The 23,203-nt window shown below is 38.0% G+C and overlaps 1 protein-coding gene across 2 annotated transcripts in view; it reads left to right on the top strand.

Annotated features, from left to right (window-relative positions):
- LOC121245082 (DENN domain and WD repeat-containing protein SCD1-like) overlaps nucleotides 1-23,203 on the top strand; it is a 33,399-nt gene that overhangs the window by 6,997 nt on the left and 3,199 nt on the right. The window contains exons 8-25 of one of the 2 annotated variants that reach the window (XM_041143371.1): nucleotides 1,019-1,236; nucleotides 2,428-2,482; nucleotides 2,588-2,671; nucleotides 2,875-3,073; nucleotides 3,200-3,329; nucleotides 3,436-3,502; nucleotides 3,605-3,649; nucleotides 4,483-4,558; nucleotides 4,691-4,764; nucleotides 4,872-4,922; nucleotides 5,341-5,498; nucleotides 16,429-16,476; nucleotides 18,315-18,372; nucleotides 18,485-18,568; nucleotides 21,214-21,475; nucleotides 22,132-22,337; nucleotides 22,451-22,515; nucleotides 22,636-22,759. In XM_041143371.1, the coding sequence (XP_040999305.1) occupies nucleotides 1,019-1,236; nucleotides 2,428-2,482; nucleotides 2,588-2,671; nucleotides 2,875-3,073; nucleotides 3,200-3,329; nucleotides 3,436-3,502; nucleotides 3,605-3,649; nucleotides 4,483-4,558; nucleotides 4,691-4,764; nucleotides 4,872-4,922; nucleotides 5,341-5,498; nucleotides 16,429-16,476; nucleotides 18,315-18,372; nucleotides 18,485-18,568; nucleotides 21,214-21,475; nucleotides 22,132-22,337; nucleotides 22,451-22,515; nucleotides 22,636-22,759 (2,004 nt within the window). The remainder of the gene's footprint in view (nucleotides 1-1,018; nucleotides 1,237-2,427; nucleotides 2,483-2,587; nucleotides 2,672-2,874; nucleotides 3,074-3,199; nucleotides 3,330-3,435; nucleotides 3,503-3,604; nucleotides 3,650-4,482; nucleotides 4,559-4,690; nucleotides 4,765-4,871; nucleotides 4,923-5,340; nucleotides 5,499-16,428; nucleotides 16,477-18,314; nucleotides 18,373-18,484; nucleotides 18,569-21,213; nucleotides 21,476-22,131; nucleotides 22,338-22,450; nucleotides 22,516-22,635; nucleotides 22,760-23,203) is intronic. The other variant, XM_041143372.1, reaches the window with a different exon arrangement.

The following is a 23,203-nucleotide window of genomic DNA, read 5'->3' as shown; positions in this document are numbered from 1 at the left end:
TGAATCTAATTTATTTTCTTTTAAAGTAGCCTTTGGGCACATGGATTGATGTGTGGAATGATTAATAGGAAACAAATATACAAATTACATGAACATAGGTGAGAGTGATTGACTGGGAGAGACACAGAGAGAGAGAGAGAGAGAGAGAGAGAGAGAGAGAGAGACCAAAAAGTTACCGTGTATGTTTTTGGGAACCTTCACCTATTCTAACCCTTATTTTGTGTTCATTTCCATTTCTGTTTCCTTTTTGGGCCCACTTGCAGTTTGGATCTGCATGCAGGGTAAGGGTGTTAGTGACCTAGCATGTAGTTAACATACTTCCATCTTATTTTTTTAGGTCAGGCTTCCGGGATTCTCTAACTTTTTAAAATGGTTATAATTTACCAAAACTAACTCTCCAATGTTAGAACATATTATAAGTTGTTTGCAGAACATTTTAAAAGTTACCCTCCAAGAGGTAATTTAAGAATTAAAATTTTCTTACATTTGACTTTTCAAATTTGGCATCTGTTGTTGTAGATCACATAGTTTGAGGTCGGACTAACATTGCAAGACTAATGTAGAGCATAATTAGCTCACTTCTTATTGCTTAAACTTTCAGGACTGTTGGTTTCTATCATGGTCTAGAATAGCATTCCCAATTATTCATGTAGTATTGATAGACAACATAAAAAATTGTTTATTAGTGCATATAAGATTTAGTTTTTGTTACTACGAGAGGAGTCATTATCAATATTTAAGCTTAACGATTATCTTGCTAGTTTTTTATTGAGTTGGGCTATGTCCACGGAAGAGTTGCATGGAATTTTTACAGACCCAGATGAAAACAATTACTGTTTATAACTGTTCGCATGAAGAGTAGTTTTTGGTCTTGGTCCTTGTGATTTCCATGCAACTCGTCTGTGCAAAAGACATCTCTCTTTTTATTGAGACTGTTCGCATAGTCTCACACTGTTTGTGCATGGCATACTTTCTTGAATTTAACTCAATTTAATTGGTAATATTTTTCCAACTATAGGTAGTTGTGGTAGACCTCGAGTATAATCGTATCACCACATCGGAGGACATTCCCCCTATTCCAGAGCCAGAATTAAGCTCTTTGCGTGAGGAGATCATGCAGTTGCTGTATCCCAATGTTGTGGGGATAGATCGGATGGATGGCCCATATAATGCATCCGAGAAATCATCTATATGTGGCAAGAAACCTTGGGGAGAGGGTCATGACCTTAAACTTAGGTGATACTTGGACCCCATGAGAAATGTTTATGGTGGATTCTTAATTTTTTAGAGCCAATTATTTCAGTTTTCAACACGTAAATAATCTTTTGTTAAGTAACATGTAAAGAAATATATTGTTTTGGGTGACACTTTGCATTTGTGTTGTTACAAATTTGTGATTTTGTATGCTCTTATTCTAGAAGGTGGTCTCTGTTCAAAATTAACAGAACAATTCTGCTCTATGATTAATGGTTTAAGTTTCCATAGTGTTTCCGTAGAGACCTTTATTCAGCAGATTAAAGGGAGGTTTGTAACAATTACATTGGTAAATTACTAGAATCCCATTTCTGTTTTATGCCTGCTCTAGTTTTTAGCTTGATGGTTGTCCTTTATGACTGACTGCATGAATATTTTAGGAGAATGTGAAGCTTTTACTTTATTTTTAATCGTAGTGGACCTTTAAATTTTTCAGTGTGTTGTGCTTTGAAAATTCTAGTTAGTACTTGCATATCTCGTTGCTTGAAAATTTTAATTTTGTGGTCTTAGAGGTAAATTCCTTGACAATTCTAATATCTGTGAGCAATTAGAGTATATTTGTTTTCTAAAGTTAGACTCTCAACCTTATTACCTGTAAGATAAAAGCTATCAACCTTATGGGCAGATGAAGCTGGCTAAACTTTTCCCATTGGCATTCTTAGGATATGATCTTTTTAATAACCAGATTGTTGCAATGTTTTTCGAATGAAAGACCCATTGCTTTATAGGCTAGAGCAATTGGTTCCTTTTTTCAATCTTTTAATCCGTTACTTTTTTCATATGATTTGTTTATCCTTTTTAATATTTCTATTTGAGTAAGATTTTGTCAGGTGGATCTTATAGCCAACTTGCATGTTAACTGAGAAAAATGTGCCTAGTAGATATTTCAGAATCTACAAAATAGATCCGCAACGTCAATTTTAAAGCAAGGGCATATGTACATGTATTTGACATTATAAAGCTGTCAATTAGTTTGCCTTTTTTTTAAACATAATGATATCTATTTTGGTTACTGCTTGTTCACTCTGTTGAACTTCTGTAAGATTACTTATCTTGTACGAATGGTGATGCTTTAATATGCCGATGCAAATTGTTTTATCACATAAAGAACTGCAGTTTTGATCAAATCTGACAGGGAAAGTCTGATTATATCCATGGAATATGTATGTGCAGGTTAATATTTCTAAAGTTCTTTGCTTCACTTTTGAGTGGCTACCGAAATTTCGTTGTATGAAACTTTTATCTTTTATCTTGCAATGTGGATTTAGTTTGTAAACTTCAACTCATTCATTTCAATTTTTTGTGTTTTGGTTTTTTGGTAAAATCATCTCAGGAAAATACAGCAAGTCAAGTCTTCAACACTCCAGCTTTTCTAAAGAGGCGCTCTCGGTCAACCAACCAACCATCAGAGCCTATGGTGATGTTATGTTGTTCCACTCATTTTTCTGTTCTAATTTCCAACTTAATTAGCTGAATTTTAAAATTGCTATTATGGATGTTTTTGTTCTCTCTATCATCAGCTTTAGATAATGAATAATATTTTTTTTCACTAGAGATTTACTAATACATGTCGAGAATTCAGTATTTCTGAACTGTGTCTCTCTTTGTTGGCTTTTACAGATAACACAGTTTCTAGATTCTCATGGTTTCTTGGATTATTTGGAGAGAGGTCTGGGCTCTGGTGAAAATAATAATAATAATCTCCTTGACAAGTTACAAGATGCGATTGGAAGGGGTCAAAATCCTATTTCAATACTTCCTTCATCTTTGGTAGAGCCTGAGATTATAACAATATCCGATCCTGATGTGGGAATATCAGGTATATTTGATGTCCATTTTTTGTTGAGATTTCCTGTTGTATAAATCAATAATTTATAAGGAGACAAAAGTGGTTCAAATTGGAGTTGGTAATATTCATTTTCACATTTTCTTTTTCGTTCTTCAGGATCAGGTGCCAAATATACTTATGATCGGTTCCCCTCAAACATTAGAACAGAAGAGCAAGAAGAAAAGCGGAGGCAGATTCTTGCAGCAGCAAGTGGAGCTTTTCAATACTCTGGAAAGCATACTCCTAGGTTTATATTTTTACATGACAAGTCTAAAATACTCTGTTTGATATATATTGTATACAGATCATCATGCCTTTTAGTGCAACCCTTAATATGTCTCTATCTTCATCAGTTCACCTTCTATACTGGCGGGTAAGAGTTCCAAAGCAGAAAAAAGTCTCAGTCCATTGGAGAGGGCTGTAAGTTCTTTACACCATGCCCAACATACCCTAATTAGTTTCCAGGTTGAACCTTAGAATTTTCCTGATCTGATTTCACTTTTTTGGTTCTTATCTTTACAGGCAGAAAGGGAGCTCATGGTTTTGGATATAAAAGTGAAGCTGCAGGTGAAACCTTTTTTCATTTTATTTATTTCCCTTTGCATTTGTGTTGGAGTTTTCCATGTATGACATACCCTATCTTGAGTTGATTTCATGTTTGAATGGTTCTTTACATTTACTTTCTATAATGGTCAATAAACAAGCAGTCGTTATCAGATAATATCTAATTATCTAGTTACCCGGTTTCTGTTTTGACATTTAAGGTTTAAAATGTTGTTATGCTGGGGTTTGAGGGGTGACCGTTCTGATATTGCTTATTCCTTATTCCCACTACTGCAAATGAGGATATTAAGTTTAAGCTTTTGGCTGCATTTTATTAAACGCATCATATATACTATTTTACGTTGTTTTTAGATTTTTTTTTTTTTTTGCCGGGGGGAGGGGAGCATTTGCCTAACTAATGAGAATTGAGCTCTTGATGTTATATGTTTCTCTGGGATCATCAAAGCGTTGCAGTTTAATATAAGGGCAGTAAACCAATGGGGCTGATAATGAAATGAAATCCTTCATTACAACAATTGATTGTATGTGGGAAAAATTCCTAAAATAAAACTTTAAGGAAAATTGTATGTGTACTCTATTATTATCATTTTATTTATTGGCACTGGGTGTCTGAGAAAAAAGTCCCGACTAATCTTGGGGTGAGGCACTTAGTAAGGAGTTTTCCTTAAGTGCACCTTGGGTAATTTCAAGCGAAAATTCCTTTAGTCCAATGGGCCCTAGAAATGTAGTTCTGTTGATTTGTTGCTGTTCTTCTGATTCTGTAAGTGTTATAAGAGCCTTTTGGCCATTGTCCTTTGCACTTCTATTTCAAGTGTCGTGGTTTTGTTCTTAAACAGGGTTTATGGCTGCGACTTCTGAAATTGGGAGCAACTGATGATCCTCTTTCATCTTTTGAGTATGGCACAATCCTTGGTATGCTCCAGTAAATACTAACGATCTCATTAACATTATAGGAGAACTCTTTATGTCTAAGTTACTAATTCAAAATCTGCTTTAATACTCATAAGAGTCCCATAACAATATCTATTTGTTGGCCTTTTGCAGCTATGATTGAATCTGACGCAGAGGGAATTGGTGGTAGTGGGTTTGTTGAATGTATCAGAGAGCATATACATTCAGTATGTAGATCTAGAATGCAATTATGTTTATTGTTGTTGTTGTTGTTCCTGTTACTTCTACTATTTTGTGGCATTAAGCTGACTTTGTACTGGATTTATGCTCTCAGGGATGGCATTGTCAGCTGACACAGGAACAGTTTATTGCAGTTAAAGAATTAGTATGTATAGTTTAAGTCAAAGTTCCCTGGAAATTGATTGAATATAGGAGTAGATAAGTATCTAAATGTCAGAAGTTAGAAAGCTCCATGTTATAACTGGTTTCACTGTATGTGGCAGCATCATTTAATTTCTTCAATTCACTTTTTGACATTTTTAGTAATCAATATATCAGGGTTCAGAATACAAGCAATCAAAGGCCAATTTTTTAATTTAGTTTTTTGGAATACTTCATTGAAACTAATTTACCTGTTCTATACAAATTCTAACTTACAGAAACAAAGCAATGCCCGGAAGTTCCCCTAAAGATGCATTATGCACCACTTTGCTCTTTACTTTAATACATTTTATATGGATTTTATATGTTTGTGACTCCAATACCTCTTCCTCTCTCTAATTACAATTGATATATAAATTCAGCTTAAAACAGCAATCAGTCGTGCAACCTCTCGAAATGATGTGATGACCATCAGAGATGCTCTTGAAGTCTCGGCTGAAATGTATAAGAAAGATGCGAATAATGTTTCAGACTACATCCAACGACATCTTATCTCTATCTCTATATGGGAGGAGTTACGGTATGAGTTGCAGGGTAGATTTTACCAGATTTTTTTAATAATACTGCCAATCTTGTTTTCCTTCTCAAACTTGGGAGTTATGGTATGCGTGCTTTGATTTCTTTTTGCCCATCATTTTCAGTATTTCATGTAGAGATGAAATAGTATGATTTCTTAAGCTACTTTATGCTTTTATATATGACAAATATAATTTCTAAAACAAGAACTTTGTTCTGGTTGAGCCATGATATCCAGTCCTACATTAAATGACCATCAATTTGATCATTTAAATTTAGAAGATATTGAAAGATCATGTTAATAAATATTAGACAACATATATAATTTTCAAAGCTATAGCTTTGTTTTGGCTGAGGCACGTCATCTAGTCCCACATTGAATGACCATGGATTTGATCATTTAATTTAAAAGAACTTGAAAGATCCCGTTAATAAATATTAGACATTTTAGAATTGTTAAAGTCTAGAGCAGTATGTGTTCATTCCTCTACAGTGCTTTGTCTTCTTTTCTTTATATCTAAATTCTTATAGTTATCAATTGAAAATGCCACATTCAGAAAATTTCTCAGTAAGGTTATAAGAAAATTTAAATTTTAATAATTTTGTCTTGCATGCCACATGTGTGCGACTTGGATCTATATTAATTTTTAAATTACGGTTGCACTTAGCTGGTTTAACTCAGACATACATCATTCCAAAGTACATGCTATGGAGGTTTTGGTACATGATATTGCATGCATTATTCCGTGTTTTGCATGATTGTTAATCTCCAATCTTCTGGGAGTTTTACACTTGGGGGAACTTTGAAAAAGCCTCAATGGTACCTTTATTGCTCTCATACTCAAGAAAGCAAGATGTGTGGAAATCATGAAATTCCGCTCTATTAGTCTAGTTGGAGCTGTGTACAAGATTATCTCCAAAGTCCTCTAACTTAATGAAAGTGGTGTTGGAAAGGTTTTGTCTACAACTCGAAATTTCTTCCTCAAAGGGAGACAAATCCTAGACACAGTTCTTATCGCCAATGAGTGCATTGGTAGCAAACTTCGTTCTGGTGCTCTAGAAGTACTATGCAAGCTGGATTTAGAGAAGGCATATGATCATGTTAATTGGGACTTCTTTAGCAGTTCGAAAGGCTTGAGGCAAGGGGACCTGCTATCTCTCCTTTTTTCTTAGTTGTTGTCATGGGGGTTTGAGCAGAAAATAATGCTGGCTGTTGCTGTGAATGGTGACTCTTATCAGGGTTATTGGAGAGCTATAGAGTTGAGTGGCTTGTGTTTTGAAAGCAGCCCCAACGGGAGGCCAAGATATTTCAAAGGAAGCGAAGCAAGCTTGCAACCCAAGATATTCGCCAAGTCCTGGGTATTATGTACACCACCCACGAGAACCATTTGAGACTTTGAGAGATTTACCTTCAAGTCTGAAACCACTTCGAAGCAAAATAATACAGCCCTCAAGTACTACAAATAATTGTCAAAATACTAGGGAAACCAGAAAATACAAAGAAAGCTTTTTGGAAAAACTTGCTCTATCATTTCAGCACGTCTCCTTATCAACATGAATTCCCCTAAATATACAAGGAAAGTAGATAATATGCTATACACGGGAAAATCTAACGGATTTATAATATTCAGCCTATATACATGGTAATATATCTGTACAGTTAATATTAATAGGGATAAGTCCTAAATTGTATACGTTAACATCCCCCTCTTCATGCTGATAACACTAGTGCAATCTGAATAGCACTATTGTTATCAGCATGAAGAGAGGTAGAAGTAGTTTGAGGAAACCCAAGCTCCTCAAGAAGACCGCGTAGCCATACAATTTCAGAACAAACAGTAGACATGGCACAATACTCGGCCTCAGTAGAGGATTTAGAAACACGAACTTGTTTCTTACATCTCCAAGAAATTAAGGCATCACTTAAAAAACATACACCAACCCGTAGTAGATCAACATGTATCTGGACACCCAGCTCAATCAATATCACTATAGGCAACAAGTTGAAGAGATGAGCCTGTAGGAAAGAATAACTCACGAGTAGGTGAACCTCGAAGATAGCGGATGATGCGTCGAACTGCAGCAAGATGGAAATGCCGAGGTGAAGACATAAACTGACTGACCTGATGAACGACATAGGAGATATCGGGGTGAGTAATAGTCAAGTAGATAAGAATCCCAACTAGGCGCCGATAGAGAGTAGGATCATCCAGAAGGTCCCCTTCATCTTTCTTGTATTTGACATTTATCTCCATAGGAGTATCAACGGAAGACGGGTCCTCCAAACCAGCCAAGGTAATAAGATCTTGAATATTCTTATGTTGGTTCACGAAAATACCATTGGCCCGATGATGTACGTCCAGTCCTAAGAAGTATGTGAGCTGGTCAAGATCTTTCATATGGAAAGTTGCATGCAATAGCTGCTGAAGCTTAGTAATCAAACCATAGTCAATGCCAATAATGATAATATCATCCACATAAACCAAGAGAAGGACTATACCCGATGCAAACTTGTGGAAGAAGAGAGAAGAATCATACTGACTTTGTGTAAAGCTGAATGTAAGAAGTGTATTGCGAAACTTCTCAAACCAAGCCCGGGGAGCCTGCTTGAGCCCATATAGAGAACACCTTAACTTATAGACATCATGAGGAGAAGAAGTAGTCATACTAGAGGGAAACTTCATGTAGATCTCTTCTTGGAGATCATCATGAAGAAAGGCGTTCTTCACATCCATCTGATGCAGTTGCCATGACTGTGAAGCGACAATAGCTAAGATGGTTCAAACCGTGGTCATTTTGGCAACAGGAGCAAATGTCTCCTCATAATCAGCCCCATATTCCTATTTGTTACCCAGAGCTACTAGGTGAGCTTTGTATCAGTCCAAAGAGCGATCAGAATGAAGCTTTACAGAGAAAACCCATTTACTCCAATAGGCTTGACTATAGGGGGACAAGGAACAATATCCCAAGTGTGATTCTCCTCAAGTGCTTGAAGTTCTGTTTGCATTGCATGTTGCCTACACTCATGTTCCATGGCCTGTTTGTAGCAAGAGAGAATGAAAATAGAGGATAAAGTAGCCACAAGCGAGACATGGGAGGAGAAACCATATTGATCAAGGGGTTGATAAGGGCGAGTAGACCGGCGAAGAGTGGTGGAAGCAGAAGTAGGATCAGGCATCGGGTCAAGATCGTGAGGGGGCACAGAGGAAGTGGAACAAGACTCATGTTAACTACGGTCTTTCATACACAAAACTAGGTTTGAACCTTTCCACAATATCGAGGAATCTGAAAAGCTAGGTAGAAGAGATAACGATGCAGATGACAGCTCAACATGAGATGAAAAAAAATATTGATTTTCAAAGAAAATCATATTTCTAGAAACCCGTATACGAAGAGCATGAGGATCACAACAAACATATCCCTTTTGAGGTATAGCATAACCAAGAAAAGCACACTTAACAGATTGAGCAGTAAGTTTATGCCGTTCAGGAGTAGGGAGATGCACAAAACGAACACAACCGAATGCTTGGAGATCATAATATGAAGGAGAATGACCAAACAACTTAAAGAAGGAAAAAACATGATGAACTGAAGTAGAAAGCGCTTCACACCAAAAATGAGGAGGAATAGATGATTCAATTAAAAGGGTTCTTACCACATCAAGAAGGTGACGATTTTTCCTCTCAGCAACACCATTTTGTTGCGGTGTCGAAGGACAAGAACTCTGAGAGATGATCCCTTTGCTTTGAAGAAAGTCTTGAAACTCATTAGACATGTATTCTTCGCCAGAATCAGAGCACAGGACCTTGATACTGGTAGAGAATTGAGTCTCAATGAGTGCAAGAAAGTGCTTAAATACTAAAAAACTTCGGCCTTAGCCAATAGGAAGAAAAGCCAAGTAAAGCGACTAAAGTCATCAATGAAAGTAACAAAGTACTTGCAATGCGCATGAGAAACAACATGTGCAATTCCCCAAACATCACTATGAATAAGATCGAAACATTGTGTGGCAAGAGATGCATGATGAGGAAAAGGAACTTTACTTTTGCCAAGTTTGCATGATGTACAATCAAGAGAAGAACATGTTTTATTTCCCAATAAACCAGAATTAAACAAAGTACGAAGTACATCAGAGTTTGGGTGGCCTAGACGTCTATGCCACATCTTATTTCCTGAAACAACAACATTACATGCAAAAGAAAGTAAAGGAAAACTAGGAATAATGGTGGAAGGAGAAATGTGGAGAGAAAAGAGGCGTCCCACTGTAGACTCCTTTCCGATCATCTTCCCTAACACTTGATCTTACACAACACAACCAGAATGAGAGAATTGGACATTACAATTATTATCAACCAATTGACCAATAGAAATAAGATTTGTGAGAGGTCAGGAGACACAAAAACATCAGTGAAGGAAGATGAAAGATCACCAATAGCACTGATAGGCAGAGAATTGCCATCAGCGGTGTTAATTTTTAGATTTCCATCATAATTTCTGACATTAGAAAGAGGAACAACAGTATTGGTCATATGGTTAGAGGTTTCGGAGTCAAAATACTATAGCTTAGAAGAAAATTTATGATTACCTGAGAGCCCAAAAGCAGAAAAAGCAGAAATGATTATCTGTTGTACCATTTCAGGAGTGAGTGTGTTCGGGTTTGTTAAGGCTGTAGGAGTAGGAATAGGAACAACTAGCGAGGCAGCAGGCAATACAGTAGAACTAGAGGCACCAGCGAAGGCATGATAAGCAGTACCCTGCTTCCTTTCAGGTCGAACGGGACAAGCAGAGATGATATGACCCTGTTTCTTGCAGTAGTTACAAAACTTCTTGGGACAATCCCGAGCAATATGACCAAAAGTTTTATAACTAAAGTACTGGACAACACGCATGTCTCTATCTTTATTCCTCCCTTGTGCTGCATAAGCCACAGTAACAGGCGCACTAACATTAGCCCGATGTTCCACACTAGCCTGAGTTACTATACGCTGCTCCTCACGAAGAAGTTCACTCAAACAAGCATCCAGAGATGGTACAGGATGACGATTCATCAGATTAGAATGTGCAATTTCAAAGTCGAAATGGAGCTTCATCAATAATTGATCTCTCTTGCTTGTTTCATGCATTGCTTGAACAGCAGAGAGAGCTGCAGCGAGAACTTTAGCATAAACAATGTCTGAATAGTCAACCCAAAGATTTTGAAAACCAGAAAAATATTCTTTAATGGAGAGACTTCCTTGTGTGAAATTAGTCATCTCATACTCCAATTGAAAACGCCGAGCCATGTTGTCTTGATTGTAAACCTTGTTGAGGTAATTCTATATATCAGTGGCAGTTTTATAAGGCCTCAGATTGAGAACAAAATGAGGCTCAACGGAGCCAAAGATCCAGGTCATGACACTAGCATCCTTGATTTCCCATTTTGACAAAGCCTCGGCATCTCGAGGTGCGGGATCACTCCCATCTATATGACCCCATAACTCTTTTCCCATAACAAGTAAACGAAATTGAAATTCCCAGGCAGAGTAGTTTTTACCCATGAATTTCATGGTAAATGATTCAGAAGTCATGATGCCCATAAAAAAAATAATAACTCTAACCAAAAAAAAAAATACCCGCCCACTTCCCCCACTGACTATGCCGACAGAAGCACCTGCACGTGCACACTGAATGCCGACAGCCCAAATGCTGCACAGACCTCGCCGATAAACACCACGCAGCCCCAGATAACGCCGATAGTCTAAGAACTATCACCCACAAGCAATACAAATCACAGAATGTGCCCACAATCACTCACAGCCCACAACGTATCTGTTAGGGACCTCGGTCTAGTTCCTAAACACTATGTTGTCGTCGCCTTGGTTCTCTTTGTGATGACCGAATGCCTTAGCCTTCTTGCTTGGTCTTTGATCAATAATGTCACTTATGATGGCAATGATGGGTTCCTAGGTTGATGAATGTATGGTGTTTAGTGATGGAATGGATGATGATGATGATTTTGGGTGATCTAAGTGATGATTTGGTGTGTTTGATGCAATGTGAAACGGCATGAAGGTTGCCCTTGATATTGGGGCCACTTGGATGATGCTTAGGGTTGGTATGGTAAAGTGTAGCTAGGGTTTTGGGTGGTGGCTAAGGGAGATTTCGAGATTGGGAAGAGTTGGAATAGGGTTGGAGTCTAGGATGGGTTGCTAGGGTTTGGAAGAATGTGGATGAGTGAGGCTAGGGCTCCTAAATTGTTGGAGAAAATTTGGGGATGATAGGAATTTCGGATATGGCAAGAAAGATGAAGATGGATGATGTTTAAATGAGTCTAGGGTTGTTCCTTGAGTTTAGGGGTTTGGAGGTGGAAGATAGGGTTTAGATATGGCAAGAGGATGAAGGTCTTTGGTTGATTTGAGTGATTCTAGGAAATGAGTGATTTTAGGGATGGAGTGATTCTAGGGATGTTCCTAGAATTTAGGAATTGGCTAAGGTAAGATAAGGAAGATCTTTTGGTTGACTTGAGTGATTCAAGGGATTGAGTGATTTGAAGGATGAAGTGATTTTAGGGATTGGATTTAGAAGATGGATGAGGATTCCTAAAAGGTAGGAATTACCTTGTGAGACTCTAGGGATTCGGCTAGGGCTTACTTGGATGAAGGAAGGCTAGGGTTAGGCTTCCTAAAGTTTAGGAAATCCTTATGGAAGGCTAGGATTACCAACTATGGCAAGATGTGTGTATGGAATGTTGGAGGCAATGTGGATTTCGGCTTGGGCTAATGTGGATGGAGGAAGGCTAATTTTGATAAGTGGCAAATATGAGAATTATGAGATTGGAAAGATGGAGGCTTAGGGAATTTCGGTTATGGCAATTGGTGGAATGTATAGAAGGTGGATTTGGTCTTGGATGATAAAGGAAAGATGAAGACTTTAGTTTTGGTGTTTATGGATATTTGGGAAATCAAATGATATGAAGAATATGGCTTAGGATATGTTTGACATGCGAGAAAATACAAGGAAAATATATGAACAAGTATAAAATATAAGAACAATGTATTTTTGGATTTTTGGATTTTTGAATATAGAATGGAAAATATAGACAAGAGATTGGTAAAATGAATCAACACCTATTCATGAATTACAAGGTGATGAAACATAGGATCGATAAAAAGAAAGATAAGTGATTCAACTCCTATTCACGAATTGCAAGGTGATGAATCAAAGATAGATAAATGGACAACACCTATTCACGAATTGCAAGGTGTTAATCCTCTCCTTGGGATTTACGAATTTCACCCAAAAGAGCCCAAGTGCAAAAGCACCGAAAGTGTTCTTTAAGAACACACCAAACTGTTCCACAAAGGAAAAATGTCAAATGATCAAAAGATGTAAACTAAGATGCTAAGGGTCCTATATATAGAGATTACAAAGTGGAAACCCTAATAGGTCCCTTGATAAATAAAGTAATTAAATAAGTGATAATGGCGTGGATTTGCCCTTGGTGGCCTAAGCTGGCCCATGGCATTGGCCATGGGCATGCTGTGCATGTGGCTAGCATGGCCCAGGCATGGGCCTGGGCGTTGGGGCTGCCTGATGGCATGGTTGCTGGGCGTGCCTACTGTTGTTGCTGTTGCTGGTGTACTGTCATGACTCAGGCAGGTGGCCTGGGTGTGGGCTGCTGTTGCTGTGCTCATGGCATGGGCACTGCATGCTGATGATGCGCCCATGGCCCAGTTAGGTGGCATGGGCGCTGATGCTGTGTGCAGGGCCCAAGTAGGTGGCTTGGGCACTGGGCGTCCACTAGCCTTGCTGGTGCTGTGCGCATGCGTGCGCGGAACATGTCCTGACATGGCCCTGGCATGCTGATGGCCAGGCCATGTTCTGTTGGTGCATGCTGAGGCATGTCACTAGCCTCACTTTGTGAGCATATTGTGGAATATTTTCTTCACTTATGCAGTCTTTTCTATGTGTTGAAGTTGTTCTAGGTATTGAGATTATTTGACTGAATCAAAATTAATGCCTGTAGGTGTCGTGGTGGATATTGATTAGTTGCTAGGATTCGTGTATGCATAGTGACATTACTTAATGAAGTACTTAGGACTTCCCTTCTGTATGGGTCGCTATTCAAGGCAACAAGCTATTTTGATGATATACTCGAGAAGATGGATTGTTGTTTGGCAGAATAGAAGCAACTCTATTTATCAAAAGAAGGCTGACTAACTTTGATCAAAAGCCTATATCCAACTTGCCTGCCTACAATCTATCCCTATTCTCTATACCAGCAAGTGCAGCCAATCATATAGAAAGACTTTAGAAGGACCAATTATTTAAAAAGACTTCAGAGGGGTTTCTTATGGGGCGGAATTGGCAATAAGTTCAAGTTTCTTTCTATTTAGTTGGCCTAAGATTTGTACTTGGTTATGTTAGTGGACTTAGAGTCAGAAATTTGTTAGTTTTTAATTGTGCCTTGTTGGGCAAATGGCTCTGATGCATTGCTACAATTGGGAGGCATTAGGGCGATTAATGGTAGAAGTCAAGTATGGCAGTACATGGGGAGGGTGGAATTCTCGTGAAGTGAGTGGTTCTTATGGGTTGGTGTGTGAAAAATATAAGGGTTGGTGGATTTTCTCGAGTTTTATCAAATTTGAGGTGGCAAGATGTTAGGTGTGTTGATTAGTCATTGAAGGCTGTTTTCTTGGACTTGTTCAAACTTTCACATGATATCTTTGTGTTAACTTTCCAATATTACTAGAATATCCATTGTATTCAATAGCACATGAGTCCATGACTGGGAATTGGAGCTCTTTTCCTCATTCTTCAACTGTTTCTACTCTACTAGGTTGAGAGGTGATATAGTGGATAAGATGTGGTTAGTTCCGTCCAAAGGAAGAAAGTTTGAGGTCAGAACATTTTATCAAGCTTTGCCCCCCCTTAGGCACTCATTTTCCTTGGAAAGCTATTTGCTGGAACAAAGCTCCATTGAAGGTGACATTCTTTGTATGTACTGCAGCATTTGGGGAAAATCCGTCCTGATAAGTTGAGAAGAAGGGGGGGAATGTTATGAACGATAAGAGAAAAAGTAGAATAAAAATGAAATCAATCACACACAAACACAAGATTTGCATGTGGTTCGGCAACATGCCTATGTCCACGGAGCTGTAGAGGATTTTATTATGATGAAAATTGAATACATAGTGCAATACTACAGCGGCTGTACAAAATAATACAATTTATATGGTATGACTAATTAGCGGATAAACCTAATTAGGGGGTTGGGTTGGTTCAAGAGCCCAAAGAAGGGGTCCAAAATTTTTTCCTTGAAAATCGACCAAATAACACAAGGAATTCTTGTTGGGTCAGGTCATCAAATCGGGCCACACACAAACAGAACCAGTCTCCACACAAACAAACCCAATAGTGAATTTTAGTATAGATTGGTGCTGCATGTGTAAAAAGGGTGGGAATCAATTGATTAAATGTTGATCCATTGAGATGTTGCTAGTAAAGTACGGTCCTCGATACTCTACTTTTGTTATTCATGGGTTGATGCCTCCAAGGGTTGTAGAGTTGTTGACATGTTGGAAGAGTCATAATTTTAGTCATTGCAGTGTGGAGGCTTGGCGTATGGTTCCGTTATGCCTCGTGTGGAATGAACATGTTGAAAGAATGTGACGCTTGGAATTTTGAATATTGTTAGAAAATGGTGGATGGTCTTAGATCCACAATTCTTAAATCTCCTTTAATTTGGATATCGACTCAATCTTTTCACGTATGCCATTTCAAATGAATATTGCCTTGTAAGAAGCACCCAAAGGGAAACCCAAATATCTCAACAGTAAATAAGAATCTTTATAGAAGGAACATGAGCCAAATTTTTAACATCACCCAGAGGAACAATCTCGGATTTTGCCAAATTGATCTTCAACTCCAAAACAACTTCAAAACATAAGAAAGTATATTGCAAGTATTGAGTTGTATTTTGTGTCACAAAAACTCAGTGTGTCACCAGAAAATAATAAATGGGATGTTAACAAACCTGCATGATCCCTTGACCCCACTAGATAACCTGACAAAAAACCTATATCCACTATAGCATTCATTATCCTACGAGGTGATAAACAGGTCCTTCATGTCTCCCCGAAGCCACATCTCTTCAACAAATACAGCTAACTAAAAGACAAGTGCATTAGAAGCCTTTTCTTTTGTTTTTGCATTCTCTTTTCCTGTTGGAAGACATAAAATGTACCTCTTATAGAAGGTTTTTCTAGAAGGCTTTGGTGAGGTATCCCCACCAGCTGTCATTCACTGTGTTTCAGAAGCTCGTGTGTAACTGTTCTTGTTTTATGAAGTATGGGATGAAAGAATGTGGACATAAGATTCGCAAGCCCTCTCAATGTGTCCCTTATAATGGTAAAGAGAGTTGTCCATAAATAACCGTACAGAATTTCAAGCAAAGACAACCTCTCTTAAGGATTCGTGCACTGTGTTTTGACTAGATGATTGTGCTGAATTCTTTGTTTTTTATTTAAGTGCTCACTATCTCCTTAACTTTTTACTTATGTGGCTCAACGTAGTTGTTGATATTCTAACTAAATTTGTCAAGAATCCTTAATTAGATTCATTATACTTAGGCATTAGGAAAGGCTCAATCTATTATGTATAAATAACTCCTTAAAGTAGTCTTATTGTTTACTTCTTCCCAAATTGGGGTGTTGAACTTGCATAGGAAAAACAGATAGTGCCAGTTCTCTTCGCCACCCAATCTTTTCCTCCTCTAATTTGCAAGAGTTAGGAGATTTTTTTTTTAATTAACAGGATTGTTCGTGGTCCTTGAAATTTGAAATTTTGGATTTCACCTTCATTCACACAAAACAACCTTCATTTTTTGGGGTCTAATGAGTTGTTTACTAATTTAGATTTGAAAGTTTCATCCATTCTTTTTTATTTCCTTGCAGATTCTGGGAAGGATACTTTGACTATCTGATGGAGAGGTCTTCAAGCAAGTAAGGATTCCATACTTCCTTTTTGCGTTTTAATTTTATAACTTATTTGATTATGTATTGTCTACTGAAGTTTTCAATTTAGGTTTTTTTTTTTTTTTTTTGGGGGGGGGGGGGGGGGATGGGGGTTATACATTTTATTCAAAATAAACTCTTTTGCAATTGATTGCATGAATGCACAATTGTGCTCTGTTTCTTATTTTCTAACTGCACATCAAATTGATCCTACTTTTGGGCGAGGCTTTGCAAACAGATTGCAAAGTGTATTGATTCTTCCATGCACATGAAATTTTGATTTTAAGCTACTAGATTACAGAAAAAAACTGACAATATCAACCCACTACAAAACTATATTATCTTGGCCACCACGTGGGTGGCCCAAAGGTCGGACCACAATGAGGATGGCTCGATCTTGGCCACCTTGTAGTGGCCGACCTCTGGCCACCCGTGGTAGCTATGCCACCACGCAGCCACCAAGGGTGGCTTTTCTGAATAGCGATGGACAAAATTGTAGCAGAAGGGCCTATTGCTAAAAATTTCAAACTGCAAGGGAGCTATTGCTAAAAACTGCGCAGTCCTAATCCAAATCAGGCAAAGCACGGGGGTTGTCCTATCAAAATTTCCTTTTATTTTATCCAGGCTCTGACCCGCATTTTTTCCCCTTGGTTTTTTTTCTTCTCTTGGGGAAAGGAGGAGAGGGGGGGGGGGGGATTTGAGAGTTTGGCAGTCTTTTTATTGAGGTTCCAACTTCCATCCACAATTTTTTGGCAGTATTTTCCCTTGGGGGAGAACAAACTGAACGTGCTGCGACTAAGAATGAGTATGGTTGGAAAATCTGATTGTTTGTTAAGGATATCATATATCCTTGAGATACAAAATTGCGTCTGGCTTACTTATCCAAAAAAACAAAGAAGACAAAACAAAACTGTGTCTGGCCTACATTAGAAGACTGGTAAACTATTTAGGTAGGGCATGCATTTTGGGCGGGTTATCCTCATTATCAACAGAAACTCAAGCAAGCTACACCGGCTCAAATTTATGTCTGCCTGACACATGCAGAGCTTTGGGACGTCTCTCTTTGAACATATCTCTCCTTTGTAATCCATATTTTCAACCAGGGGATGTGGATGGATGATAGGATATTATAATTAATGGTGGGGAGGGAATCCTCTTCCTGTCTTGTAATCATGGTGGAGATGACATGAAAAGGTGTCGTATGTTTGAAATGAAGTTAAGCTCTTGAATGGGGCTTCTATTCCAGAATTATAACAGGGTAGATGTAAAAGAAAACTGAAAATATTCCTTGGAGATCCAGCGTGCTGTGCCTGCTGAAAAAGAAAAAAAGGAAGGATTTATGTTGTTGCATCATACTTAAAAAGGATAAAAACCTTCATTTCTTGAGGAACCTAACATACCATAACTAGGATCAAATTGAGTCTACATGGATGTGGGTTTGTACATTTTTGTTCCTTATTTAGTTATCTATGTGTAATGTCTCTAAATATTTGTATGCAAACTGAATATTTGCTGTAAGATTTTATTGAGAAGCGTAGGGAAAAAGTATAAAAGGGGTTAAGGCATGCCCAAAATGCAAATTACGAGGTATGAGTCATCTTATGCAGCATTTTGTTCATAATCGCCTCACCATTTAAGATGTGGGTGGAATCAATAAACAAGTTGTCTCAACTAGATGGAAATTGTACGGTACAAAGAACCTAAATACAATCCTGGAACTTTTAGGTGGTTGGGGGGGGGGGGGGGTTGGGGGTTTAGTTTTGTCCATTGGAGTTGTTTCTGTGAGAAATAATTCCTCTGACTTGTGTTATCTTATTTTATGCCAGTTCTGCGAATTACGCATCTCTGGTTACAACGCAGCTAATTGTGATGGCATCACATATGGTACTGTGTGTTCTCTTTTATTTACTTCTTTCTTTCCCTTTTACCACTTACCCCGACTACATGCAAGTTATACTTCATACTTTTGAGTTCTGTAGTTTTTCCCTCTGTGAAGGTTGGGTTGGGACTTTCTGATACTGATGCTTGGTACTTGATTGAAACAATAGCAGATAAAAACAACATTGGATATAAGCAGTTTGTAAGTTCTTTTTCTTTTTCTCTTTTCTCCCCATTTCGACTGCTTGATTATTTCCAATGTTTTACATTTGTAATTTATGGCGGCATGCTTATGCCCTTGTTACCTGGCTTATCTGTTTGTGATGAGTTGTTTCGTGATGGCCAGACACGTTTATGTTCATTGGATTTCTTATCTTGTTTCTTATGTTATTATTGTTGTTTTTAGATGTTTTGATTTAATTTCATGAGTTTTTTCATGTTAGTTTCTATGTTGTCTAGATATTAATAACTATTCAATGAATCAATGTGTGGGATTTGACCCCCAACAACTCAATTCCATTAGAATATATACTACAGTTTCTGTGGAAAGAAAGGATGTAGTATGTGGAATATCAGCATTATACTCTTGTCCCGTGGACCAATTACCAAAGGTTATGTATATGCAATGCTGTTTTACTTCAAGAATGATGATTACAAGGAGAAGGTGATGACTGCTAATAGGATATTTGAATATAGAAAAAGGTAGCTGGAAATACAACGAAGAGCCTAGTATTTGTACTCCAGTAAAATCAAGTAGTTTGGTTTTAATTGAGCGTTGTTGGGGAAATGGCTATGATGTTATACGATGGAGAGGGAGGCCTTATAGAGATTGGTTATGGATAGAAAGTACGAGAGTTTGAGGAGTGGTTGGTGTTCGAAGGAGATAACAGAGCCTTTTAGTGTAGGGTTGTGGAAACATAGGAGGGGATTGGGATTCTTTGTCAAAATTTGTTAGATTTGTGATCTCTGTTGTGGGGATCAACATTTGAAGATATCTTAACCAGAGTTCTATAATATTGCTCATTACAAGGATGCATGGGTGGTGGAGAACATGTGAATCCAAAATCGAACTACTAATTGGGATATTCTTTTTACTAGACCTGTGCAAGACTGTGCAGTGGTTTTGTTTTCACTTTTTTCAAGATATTATACAATTCTAGAATAAGAAAGGAGGTATGAATGGTATATGTTGGATTCCATCCAAGAAACACAAGTTTGAAGTGAAATCATATTATAAGGTTTTAGCATTTACTACTGGTTTCTCATTTCATTGGAAAAGCATTTGGCAAGTGAAGACCCCCCTCGAGAGTGGTTTTTTTGTGTGGACAGTGTCTTTGGGAAATATTTTGACTTTGGACAACCTGAGGAACAAAATGTCATTGTGGTGAATTGGTGTTACATGTGTAAAAAGAACGGAAAACTGATTGATCATCTTCTTCACTGTGAAGTAGCGAAAGACCTTATGGTGTTTGCAATTTGAGGGGTTTGGTGTTGATTGAGTTATGCCTAGATGGGTGAGAGAGTTGTTGGCGAACTGGGGAGTGTAGGGACATGATAATCTCTTGTTAGTATGGAGGTTGACTCCTCTATGGTTCACATGGTGTATTCGGAATGCATAGACTTCTGAAGATAAGGACCTTTTAGTGGTAGAGCTGACAAGGATCGTCCTCAACTCCCTTTATACATGGATTGTGGCTCATGATATTTTGCTTTGTTCTAGCTTCACGGTTTTTTTTTTAATTTTTCTGTTTCTTTTTATTCCGAGTAGCGGCTTTCTTGTACATTCATGTGTGCTAGGGTTGGGCTCATCTATGCCTTTTAATGTGATTACATTATTATTAAAAAACAGTGAAGATTTTCCCATTATTTTCCTAAAATGGGAGGACATTTATCAGATGGACCTGACATTGATTTGTACCTTTTTAATGCTTTAGTACAACCATAGAGCCTATATAAATAGAAACCATAGTCCTCATACGCGTTGACATCACGAAGTACATATACTTTGGTGCTGAGTAATGATGATTGGGAAGAAAACGCAAGCAAACACTCCGACAAACAAGCTCAACACTCTATGGAAGTCTAGAAAGAGATACTGCGCAATATAGATAGGTTCAGAACTTATAGAAATGTACAGAAGGAATACAGTGCGAACAAGAAGACCCTTCTTAACACACCAAAGGCTTAACTTTTATCTAAATAATACTCCTAAGTCTTATATACTTAGCGACTGTAGTGTGTAAATGTGCGTCTATACATGTGTCCATCTGAGAGAGATAGAGAGAGAGAGAGAGAGAGAGAGAGAGAGATCCTAGTTGACGTACAGAACACTCAAAGTGGTTTCGAACAGAGGTCGTTCGGATCTTTTTCTTTCAACACGAATTTGAATGAGGCCTCTAACAGAGGCCATCTATATATGTTTTACTTAAGTGCATTTGATCAGGGTTTCAAATTGACACCCGAATTTTTATTTGAAGTGCTGCATATTCTCAGAAGGCGCTTAATCTTCCTGTAAATGGTCTTGAACACTTCGTCATCACTGCATAAAACTTTTACCTAGAGTAGTGGTCAGTTTTTGGCTCTGATCTTCCGCAGTCTATTGGAATCCAAAAAATTCTATCTTCTTTTTCTTCTCAGCCTCTGTATAAACTCACATATACATCTTTAGCATTAATATGTTAATTGTAATCCAGAAATAGTGTGCTTGTGAATTGTTCTTGAATTTTTTAACATGAGCAATAGGACTTGACGAGCAAATTACAATCATCTTTCACCATCTGACTGTTCTGAAGGTTTGGTTATATATGAATTCTTTTGCTTGAAACGTTCTTTCCCTCTTTGATACAGATAAAACTCAGAGGATTCTTATCACATACCCAGCAACTGCGTGTTGCTTACTGGGGGATCACTTCTATAAAGGCCCAATCCATGTCATCTCTAGGATTGGCATCCCCACGTTCAAAAGAGGCAACGGATGGGAATCAGCCCCCTGCCGAGGCTTCTGGTGTTGGAAGGAGCTGGGTTCAGAGCATGTTCAGCAGAGATACATCATCCAGATCAAACTCTTTTAGTCGTGTTCGTCGATGGGCTTCTGACTCTGGCAGTTCAGGTACCTCTTCTGTTAACATGAGAATTTACGTAAATTTTATTCAAAGTGCAAAGGGGTGCAACCCAAGTACACGAGGTAACAAGCAGCTGAAGGGATGAAGAAAAAGAACATAATTCCATAAGATCTAGAAATCTATAGGAGCAGAAACTATTGTACCCCACCATTTATACATAAAGAGGGTTGAACATAATGCTCTTTCTATCACTGTCCTCTCACGTTCTTCAAAAGTCTCATATTGCATTCTCACCAAACACACTGCATTAGACGATAGGGGACCATCTTCCAAGCCTCTGAGTTGGTTGTGGCTTCTCATAGGACTTCACTAACAAGCTGTCAAATCCATCACCAATTGGGGCATGACCGATTCAATCCCAAATGTGTGCCAATATTGATGCCAATAAATCCTAACCACCTCGAAGTGAGGTAAAAGATGATGGATGCTTTCTCCACCTTGTTTGCACATACAACACCAGTACATTATTACAACAGTCCTCTTCCTCAAATTATACACCGTTAAGATCATAACTAACACTGCCAACCAAACAAAGAATGCTACTCTTGACAGTTCCTCATTTTTTGTTAACATTACATGCATGTATTATTAATTATTCTTTGAAGTTAATCTTGCTACAACAACATGGTTTATTGTCTTCCAGCATCAGCCACAAACGAGAATGGGACTCCTCGCAAACATGATTTATCGGCTGCTGGGCAGAAGAGAATTCAAACCAATGTTCGTATACTTAGGGGTCATAGTGGTGCTGTTACTGCTCTACATTGTGTGACAAGAAGAGAGGTGTGGGATCTGGTGGGTGACCGTGAAGATGCAGGTTTATTTATCAGTGGAAGCACAGACTGCTCAGTAAGTTTGCATATTTGTGTATTTTCTTCGAACTTTTTCTTTCCTTTAGGATTTCATAACATATCTGCAGGTCTTAAACATGTCATGGATATTCATTTTCGACAATCATGCAGGTTAAGATATGGGATCCTAGTCTTCGTGGTTCAGAACTTCGGGCAACTTTGAAAGGACATACCAGGTTTTCTTTCCCTCTTTGCTGGGTGGTTATATCAAAACCAATCTGCCCCACCCCCCTTGCCTCCATAGGGTTTTTTTATTCATCTTAGATTAATGTCTTCCTTTTTTGGCTCATATGCAGAACCATCCGTGCAATAAGCTCTGATCGATTAAAGGTGGCATCAGGATCCGACGACCAGTCCATTTTAGTATGGGACAAACAAACAACTCAGCTTCTAGAAGAGCTAAAAGGCCATGATGGACAGGTCCTTTATATTCAGTGCATATTTTACTTGTCTGCATATTGTATGCAGACACTGTGCGAGTCAACGAGCAACAACTTTAGTTTATTGATGGATCAATGAATTCAACACCCAAAATAATATTCGCGAAAAGAAAGCTTTCATGTGTTCTACCTAGATGGTACCAAAGAATAGATGGTTAATATTAGGAGGTGAATAATTTAAAGTTACTTCTTAGGCTTGGTCTCTGAGCTCTCATTGTTAACTCTATATGTTTTAGACCTTTCTGATTTTTCTTTTATTTTTCGGATGAGGAGGGGAGAGGGTTGAAAGTGAGATTGCTTTCTGAGAATTTTGAATTAATACATACATACATACATACATAAATAATTGCAGCTTCTAAGAAAAATACCTAGCATGAATTTTTCTTCCTATATTTTCTTCTCAGCAATGAAGAGATTATGTAGA

This window comes from Juglans microcarpa x Juglans regia, chromosome 8S (genome assembly GCF_004785595.1).
Source record: "Juglans microcarpa x Juglans regia isolate MS1-56 chromosome 8S, Jm3101_v1.0, whole genome shotgun sequence".
In the NCBI taxonomy this organism is placed as follows: domain Eukaryota; kingdom Viridiplantae; phylum Streptophyta; class Magnoliopsida; order Fagales; family Juglandaceae; genus Juglans; species Juglans microcarpa x Juglans regia.
Note: the sequence above shows the minus strand (reverse complement) of the source record. Positions and strands in the feature narration are given on the sequence as shown.